This window comes from Lemur catta, chromosome 7, assembly GCF_020740605.2.
Source record: "Lemur catta isolate mLemCat1 chromosome 7, mLemCat1.pri, whole genome shotgun sequence".
NCBI classification, from domain to species: domain Eukaryota; kingdom Metazoa; phylum Chordata; class Mammalia; order Primates; family Lemuridae; genus Lemur; species Lemur catta.
Genome location: NC_059134.1, coordinates 105,157,762 through 105,166,384, shown reverse-complemented (window position 1 = coordinate 105,166,384; position 8,623 = coordinate 105,157,762). Strand labels below are relative to the sequence as shown.

The 8,623-nt window shown below is 58.7% G+C and overlaps 1 protein-coding gene across 2 annotated transcripts; it reads left to right on the top strand.

Moving 5' to 3' along the window:
• Positions 1–240: 240 nt before the first annotated feature.
• C7H11orf86 (chromosome 7 C11orf86 homolog) lies at positions 241–2,037 on the top strand. Of its 2 annotated transcripts, none has more exons than XM_045558369.1 (2): positions 241–644; positions 1,249–2,037. In XM_045558369.1, exons 1-2 carry the CDS (start codon positions 369–371, stop codon positions 1,342–1,344), a joined length of 372 nt encoding a protein of 123 aa, XP_045414325.1. In that variant the 5' UTR covers positions 241–368; the 3' UTR covers positions 1,345–2,037. The 2 variants fall into 2 exon arrangements, with proteins under 2 accessions (XP_045414325.1, XP_045414324.1); XM_045558368.1 differs by having other exon boundaries at positions 1,246–2,037.
• The last annotated feature ends 6,586 nt before the right edge of the window (positions 2,038–8,623 follow it).

Sequence of the window (8,623 nt, the reverse complement as noted above, 5' to 3'; positions counted from 1 at the left end):
CCCTGTTTTGCTGTGGAGCCATCTGTGCTGTGTCAATGGGAGCCAGGGCCACAGCAGTTCAGAGGAGGCCACACTGTTTAGGGGTGGGGTGGTCAGGGAAGGCTGCCTGGAGAGGAGGAGGAAGAGGCAATATGATCCGGCCCCTTGGCCTGCACTCCTGGCAGGGGAGGGTGGGGAGGCCGCAGGGAGGTGACTCAGGGATGCTCAGTCCCTGTGGCCTGCCCTTTGGTTTATGACGGCCACCTCAGCAGCACCAACCTTTGCCCCCAGGTGATCTCTTGTCAGATGCGTGGAGGCGCCAGGCCACCTCAGAGGGCCGGTGGCTTGCTGAAGGGCTGAAGCGGTCCTGCCCTGCAGCCTCCAGAGCCATGGGAATGGGGCCGCGGAGCCAGTCCTTGCGAGGCCCCCGAGCCACCTACGGAAAGCTCCAGGAGCCCTGGGGGAGGCCCCTGGAGGGCCAACTCCGCCGGGTGCTGAGCCTCAGACAGGGGCGTGAGAAGTCCAAGTCCCGGGGCCTCGAAGGAGGCACAGAAGAGCTGGATGCCCCTGCTCAGGAGCGGCTGCCCGGGGCCCTGGGGGACACAGAGCAGCTGATCCAAGCCCAGCGAGGAAGCAGCCGGGCGTGGCTGAGGCAGTACCGACAGGTATGGGGAGGGTCGGAGGACGGAGGGGGCAGCAGGCGGCAGGTGGGGACTGCAGGGAGAGGGACCCAGGGAGGCCAAGGTTCAGAGGCAGAGCCACGCAGCGCCGTGCACCAGGGTGGCAACAGAGCTGTCTGGAGATGAGGCTGGAGAGACAGCGACCCTGGAACCGTATCTCAGAGGGTGCTGCAGGCGTTTGGATCTATCCCACAGGCACTGGGGAGTCACTGAAGGTTTTAGAGCAGGCAAGCGACACAGTATGCTGTTTTAAGATGATTAATCTGACAGCGTGTTGGATGGGCGAATGGAGCAGGAGGCAAGGGATCAGCCAGCACAACTTCGCAAGAGTTCCACACCATGACCCTCTTACCGTCTTACGGTGGCGGGGGTGTGGGGGGTGTGGGGACGGGGAGATCCAGACCCCCTTGTGGGGAACCTCGGGCTCCTGGCCCCGGCCCCCTTCCTCTAAGAGAAAGGGTCGCTAGTGAGCCGTGCTTCTCTCCCTGGGGTCTACCCCCACCTCGTGGCTGTGGGTGGAAAGACACCTGAAGCCCACCACTCAGCTGCCGCATGGGCCCCCACCTCCCCCACGTCTGCCTTCCAGCAGGTAAGAAGAAGGTGGGACAGCTTTGTCGCCAGCTTTCCCGGCGTGACCCTCAGTCGGCCGGCCTCCCCGGAGCCCCCACTGGGCACCACCAGCTAAAGATGCAGGAAGCGACGGTGGCCGCCCTGCCGCACCTGGATGAGACTGCTGCCGACCTCGTGGCTCTTCTCGAGTGGATTGGGCGGCCTCCTCTAGGTGGACTGCCCAGCTTTCCTCACGTGGCACAACCAGGCCTCCGCCACCAGTCCCCGCGGGGCTGCCCCTCTGGCTCTGGCCCTCAGCAAAGACCCTAAGGCTGAAAAGGAGGGGCCCGGCTCCCTGCCCTTGGACTATGATATGAATGAGAGTCACAGAAACCTGCCCACAAGTGGGGGAGTCGCCGCCCCCGCCCCTGCCCCACACAGGACCCGTGGTCACCTTCCAGGATGGAGCTTGGTGAAGCCAGACCCATGGCTGAGAGGCTTCCGGACACTGCCTGGTCCCGGGGCTGTGACCCATCTGCCCTTCTCTACCAACTTCTGCTGCTGATGTTGGGCCCTGGCACAGGTGCCCTCACCAATGGCGAGCCCCCCAGGGCAGGGACCACGTCTGGGCAGCGCAGGCACTCGGGGCTGAAAGGCCCAGGCCTTGGACCCTCACAGTATCCCAGTGAAGGGAGCAGGGGAGCCTTTCCTCCCGTGCGCAGAGGGAGAAACTGAGACGCGGGGTGTACTGTGCCGGGCAGCTCTGGCCCCACCCCCAGCCCACACCGCACCCAGCATCGGGGCTGAACGCAGCAATAAAGACACGAGCAGAAGGAAGTGATGTGTCTCGTGACTAATTCGCTGGCTTAGAGCCTCTCCCAACCCTGTGAGGCAGGCTGAGCCCACAGGGGCCCAGAATGGCGGGGCAGAGGCGGGGGATGGTGGGGGGCCTGTGGGGTCCCCAGGAGGCTGGGCCTTTCCTGCCACTTCTCCTGATCTTTCTCCCCAGAGGCATTGCACCCACGTGCTGGCTGCGAGGCCGGCTTCAGAGGACCCAGCTCTCTGAGCGCCCTGCCTGCCTGCTCACGCCCCACCCCAGGCCCGCTCAGTGTCCGGAGGAGGAAACGCAGTCCCTGAACGGGCAGGCCTCTCACCCGCCAGCTCTCTGCCCTGCAGCCACACCCGGCCTCTCTGTCCTCAGCGATGCTTCAGCCCCACTCCCAGCAGTTCTCCTACTTGTCATGCTTTGCGATCGGTTTGTCTAGTTATGTAGTTATGTGCTTTGTCCTTCCAGACTGAAACTTCCATGGGGACTTGGCCTGTTCACTCCCGGGACCTAGTGCCTAGCTCTGGGTCTGACACGTGGTAGGTGCTCAGTAAATTATTACTGAGTGAGCGAGGGACTGCCCCAAGGTCCCCCAGCGAGGTGGTGGCTGAGCTGGGCCTGCAGCTTGTGGGTTTGGGGGATCCCCCCTCAGGCAGCGTGTTCCTATCTCAGCCTCATCAGGAGGCCCGTTGACAGGGAGCACACCTCTGCCAAAACACACGCACGGTGGTGGGCTGTTCCCAAAGATGGCTGTACCCACCTCTCTCATCACGGATGCCTCTTGCATTGTCTTTGTCATACCTCTCGGCAAGAGTAGAGTCTATTGTCCCTCTCCTTGAATTGAGATGGGCCTCGTGACCCGGTTTGACCAATAGAATACAGTGGAAACAGTTTTCTGGAACTTCTGGGCCTAGGCTTTAAGAGAGCTTGCAGCTTCTGTTTCTGCCCTCTTCTGCTTCTACCTCTGAAGCCAGCTGCCATGTGAGGCCATCGCGGCTATTCTGCTAGAGAGGCCACGTGGAGATCAGGGGCCACGTGGAGAAGAACCAAGGCCCCCCAGCCAACAGCCAGTCGGGGGAGTGAAACCCCAGCCCTGCTTCCAGCTGACTGCAGCCTGAGCCACCAAGCTGACACCATGTGGAGCAAAGAACCACCCAATCGAGCCCAGCCAACCCACAGAGTTGAAATGTAAGAAGTCCTGTTGCTTTACACCACTGGGTTTGGGGTGTATTCAATGCCTAGGGATGCTGTAACAAATTGCCACATGCTGGGTGGCTTAAAACAACAGAAATTCATTTTCTCACAGTTCTGAAGTCCACATGACCAGAATCAAGTTGTTAGCAGTGCGGCACTATTTCTGAAGGCTCTAGGGAGAAAGGCCTCCTGCCTCTTCCTGGCCTCTGGTGCTTGCTGGCAATCCCTGGTATCCCTCAGCTTTCGGATACGTCATCCAACCTCTGCCTCCATCACCACACGGCCTTTTCCCTGTGTGTCTGTACCCAAATTTCCCATTTCTTACAAAGACACCAGCTGTAATTGGATTCAGGGCTCACCCCGATCCAGTAGGATCTCCTTTTTTTTTTTTTTGAGACAGAGTCTCACTCTGTTGCCCAGGCTACAGTGCCATGGCGTCAGCCTAGCTCACAGCAACCTCAAACTCTTGGGCTCAAGTGATCCTCCTGCCTCAGCCTCCCCAGTAGCTGGAACTACAGGCATGCACCACCATGCCCAGCTAATTTTTTCTATATATTTTTTAGCTGTCCAGATCATTTCTTTCTATTTTTTAGTAGAGACGGGGTCTCTCTCTCTTGCTCAGGCTGGTCTCGAACTCCTGATCTCGAGCTATCCTCCTGCCTTGGCCTCCCAGAGTGCTAGGATTACAGGCGTGAGCCACCTCGCCCGGCCCTCTTAACTTGATTATTTCTGCAAAGACCCTATTGTCAGATAAGGTCACATTCACAGGTTCCAGGTGGACATGAATTTTGGGAAGACAAAATTCAACCCAGTAGAGGGGGGTATTTAATATGTGCAATAACTGTCCAAAATATACAGCTCCTTCTTGCAAACCCTGTGGGAGGAGAGCTCACAGTTGGGGACAATTTCTTTGGGGACTTTCTCATTAGTGGCCTGAGGACAATAGCAAGAGAGGAACAAGGTGTTTGCTATGCCTTCCTGGAAGGAATGAAGCCATGTGGTGCTACAGACTGGCTGCTACCCTGCGCAAAACTTTTACAACAGGCACTGAAGTCCCTTAGAAAACTAGTCCCCAGGCTGGAGCATGCCAGGAGGGTGGCCAAGGAGTTCCTAAATAGGGCGACGACACTTTGCATCAGTAATAGTCCCTGAAGAACCTTGACACTTAGAGGAAGAGAGGAGGAAGGAAATAGTGTTTCGGGAGCACTCACAGGGCCACACCCTCTGCTGGGCGCTCTGCCGGCCATCCTGGGGAGCAGTGTGGTTCAGTGGTTAAGCACACTGGCACCACAGCCAAATACCTGGCTTTGACTCGACCACTTGGTGGTTTTGAACCCTGGGCAAGTCACTTACCTTCTCTGCATCGGTTTCCTCATTTGTAAAGTGCAGCTGAGAATGGCCCTCCGCTCCCAGGGCCATTGTGAGAATCCCATGAACGTAAGGTACTTCGAACCGCCTGGAGGCGAGGTGTCCTTAAGAACTGACATCATCCTCATGATAAGCACGCAGGGTAGGCATCCTCATTCTACACATGAGGAAATGGAGATTCAAAAAGTGAAGTGACTGCTCAGAGCCCCCCAGCTCTGGGTCTGACACAGAGTAGGTGCTCAATAAATAAAAGCAAATATGAGGCATCGTCTGGGCCCACTCTCATGGCAAAGCCTGAGGTCTCAAAGGCTTCACTCAGCAATGTAGGTCCCAGAGGGTGGGCTCCCAGGGATGGGATGCACACGGGTTTGCACAGGCTTGTCCTTAGCTGGGCTGTGGGTGGGGCCCTTTGTCCATGCACTCCAGGGGGTTGAGCCACATCATGGCCCATGGGGCGGGGGCAGTTCGAAGGGGGCGCTTTTCTCAGAAGCTCTTGCAGTGGCAGTGAGTAATGTCACCACTGGGGCGGGAGCAGGAGGGCTGCAGGGCTGTACGGGTCTCAAACCTGTGAGCAGGGAACGGGGCTTTGAATGGGCCTGGACTCATTTGCTGAAATGATCCCCCTTCCCCGCTCCCCGCCCGCCCCATCTCCCACATGCCCTCTGCAGGCCTTGCCCACCCTGGTTTCCTCGGCACATGAGAACTTCACTGTCACAGGGCCACTGGGAAAGACCCTGGACCTCGGGCCGGGCTCTGTGACTGCCGGCCACACACCCAGGCCTGGGGCCTCTGTGAAAGGGAGAGGAGAGCCTTGCCTTGCCAGCCGTCAGGGCGGCCTGAGGTGCCAGGAGGAGGCACGGGCTCCACACTGAGCCGGGCAGGCTGGGCGGGCTGGGCTCCAGCCTGCTGTGTGCAGTAGGGACAAGGCAGCTTCCCGGTGCGGGTGCGTCGGCTCCAGCTGCCACGCGCAACCTCGCGGAGGACACGCCCCACCTCACAGACCTTCCCGACGTCGGACCCACAGGAGGGGCTGTGCCGTCCACGGAGGCCTCCCCAGTGCTGGTGGGCAGCATGGGCCATGCAGAGAGATGGCCCTGCCAGGGTGAAAGCTGCGGGCTCTCTGAGTTTGCTCGCCCGCAGGCCGGTGGATGCCCAGTGGTCACATTAAGACGTCCGGGTTGAGCCTCAGCGTCAGGCTTCTTTGCTCAATTTCAGCTGCCCACCGCGGCCAGAGCCACCCAGTCCTCTCCTGTGCCACGGGTCTCCCGTGCCATGGGCTCTCGAATATCCCTCGCGGGGCCTTACAGCCAGGAGACCCCTCAGCCCCCGCCACGGAGCTCCATTCTCCCCTGCTGAACGTCCTGCCTCACCCAGCCTCTCCTTGCATGTTTCCAGGACTGGGGAGCTCACTCCTTGTCAAGCTCTGACCTGCTGATGTGACCTCTGCCCTCAACCTGCCCACGGCCCTGCCGGGGGGCGGGGCAGACAGGCAGGCAGACTGGCTGCTCTGCCGCGAAGCGGGACAGAGTCAGTGCTCGCTGGGCAGCAGGGTGAGGGGTAAGCGAGGCCCTGATTCCTGCGCCAGTGTAATGCTCTGCGCGTGGCCGGACGTCTTCCCCAGCTTCCTGCGAGCTTCCTGCGAGGACGCGGGCTACAAGCAGGTGGAAAAACATCGTGCAGGGGAAATGGGGCCGTGCGCCGCTGGGGGAAGCAGTGAGGTGAGCAGCGGACGCTGCCTTCCCAAGCACCTCTCGGAGTGAGGCCTGTGGATTCAGGCTGGAAGGGCCCTCGGAGTCCAACGGATCCACCTGGTTTACTTTACAGATGAGGAAACTGAGGCTGCCACAGCAGGCCAGAGGCAAAGCTGGGGGTCCTCCCTAGCACCCCTGCCTCCCAGTGCAGAACTCCTGCTTGCAGTGGCTGTCCAGAACCCTTTTCTTGGGAGGCACCAAACTCAGAGTGTCCGGCCAGTCAGGAGAGCTGGGGAGGGTCTAGGCCTGGGTGGCAAACCTCCCCCGCTGCCACTTGCTGAGTGACCTTAGGCAAATCACTACCTTCCTCTGGTCTTAATTTCTTCCTCTGTAAAATGGAGATCCCGACCTCTGTGTTTCCCTTGAGCCAAAGGGCAGATGAGATGCCAAGGGTGCAAATACTGTGCAAACTGTAGCATGCTGTGTCCTAAGAGCCAACACCATCATCACTCCCTTCATCAAGCTAGAGAGCAAAGCACGTAAAAGTTCTGTGGCCAAACTGCCTGAGTTCAAATCTTGGCTGTATCACTTGCTAGCTGGGTGACATCAGACAAGTTACTTAACCTCTCTGTTCCTTGATTTCCTAGTTTGTTCAATAAAAACAATAATGGGCCAGGTGTGGTGGCTCACGCCTATAATCCCAGCACTTTAGGAGGCTGAGGCAGGAAGATTGCATGAAGCCAGGAGTTGGAGACCAGCCTGGGCAACATAGCCAGATCCCACCTCTAAAAAAAATTCAAAATAAAAATTAGTTGGGTGGCATGTACCTGTAGTGCCAGCTACTCAGGAGGCCGAAATGGAAGGATCACTTGAGTGCAGGAGTTTGAGGTTCCAGTGAGCTAAGATTATGCCACTGCACACCAGCCCAGGCAACAGAGACTCTGTCTCAAAAATAAATAAATAAGTAAAGGTCCCTGCCCACAGGTTGTGGTATTACCTGAGTTAATACATGTACAACACTTAGAGCAGTTAGCCCTTGGTTCTTAGGAGCCAGTTCCAGGACATTCTCCCTGTATGAGACCTTAGGCAGGTCCCCTCTCTAAGCCTCAGCAGCCTCCTCTGGAAAATGGGGGTGTTAATAATAGCACCTGGCCCGAGGCATCTTGGAAGATGAGCTGGGCCAAGGCACACACTGTGCTGAGCCCAGGGCCAGCCCACAGAAGCGCCAGCTCAATGAGAGGCGCAGAAGCCTGGCATTCGGAGCCCAGCATGTCCTCAGCTCACCTTGGCCGGGCCTGGCCTTGGCAGGCCTGTGGGTGGCAGGGAGGGGCTGTCAGGATCTGGGAAAGTGGGCCCAGCCACAGACCAGATGGCCATCCTGGGGCCTCCCAGGAGGTGGTCTCTCCTTTAGCACCATCGTGGGCGTGGGTGTAGGAGGGAGGTGCTCTCTCCTTACCTTCCCACCCCACCACTGTGACTGCTGCCAGTGAACCCTCCCCGGCCCAGGCCAGCCAGGCCATGTCTCCCTTCTCAGAGCTCCAGGCACAAGCAGTCAATTCAACCAACACCTGGTGCAGCTCACTCAGACCCCTGCTAGGGTGAAGACTTCAGAGAGGATGAAACGCTCTCCTGCTCAAAATCCCCCGGATGACAGCCCTGTAGATCAACCAGCAGTAGCTTGCTCAGGGTGCAGATGTTGGAAGGTGGGCATCAGAGACGGCTTCCTTTAGCCAGGCGTGGTGGTGCACACCTGTAGTCCCAGCACTCTCGAAGGCTGGGGCAGGTGGATCACTTGAGCTCAGGGGGAGGGACAGGTTTAACCAGGCCACACACAGTGAGATGACCCAGGCTGAGTGCCCTGTATCCAACACCCCATCTGGCCTGCCAGGCCCAGCTGCCCACCATGCGCCTTGGCATAGCCTTACCTTCTGTCTGTTTCCTCCTACCTGGGTTCCACCTCCCCAGCAAGCAGCTCCACTCAGGCCACCCCTTCCCGGTGAAGGCGTCAGCCCTGACAGTGGGAGGCGGATGGGTCAGTGAGGACAGGTGCCAAGGAAGCTGGGTGGAGGCCTGGGCCCCTGCTTCTGCCTGTAGCAAGCAGGGGATTGCCTGGTGCTGGATACCTCCCCAGTCTTTCCCTACTTCCATTCTCACTCCCAACCTGGAGCCAAATACCCCGTCTCTCCACTGTTGTCTGCACAGTCGCTGCCCCCTGGAACACGGATGCCAGACCATTGCTGGTTACTGTGATTCTGTTAGATGTCCACCGGCCAGAGACAGTCCGAAGGATGGAATCCAAAGCTGGCCCCAACGTCCACCACTCCACCTTCCCAAGA

Coding starts and splice junctions, on each gene's coding strand:
- C7H11orf86 (XM_045558368.1), top strand. CDS start 369: ATGGGAATGGGGCCGCGGAGCCAGTCCTTGCGAGGCCCCCGAGCCACC. Junction 645..1,245: donor GGCTGAGGCAGTACCGACAG/GTATGGGGAGGG, acceptor TCTGCCTTCCAG/CAGGTAAGAAGAAGGTGGGA.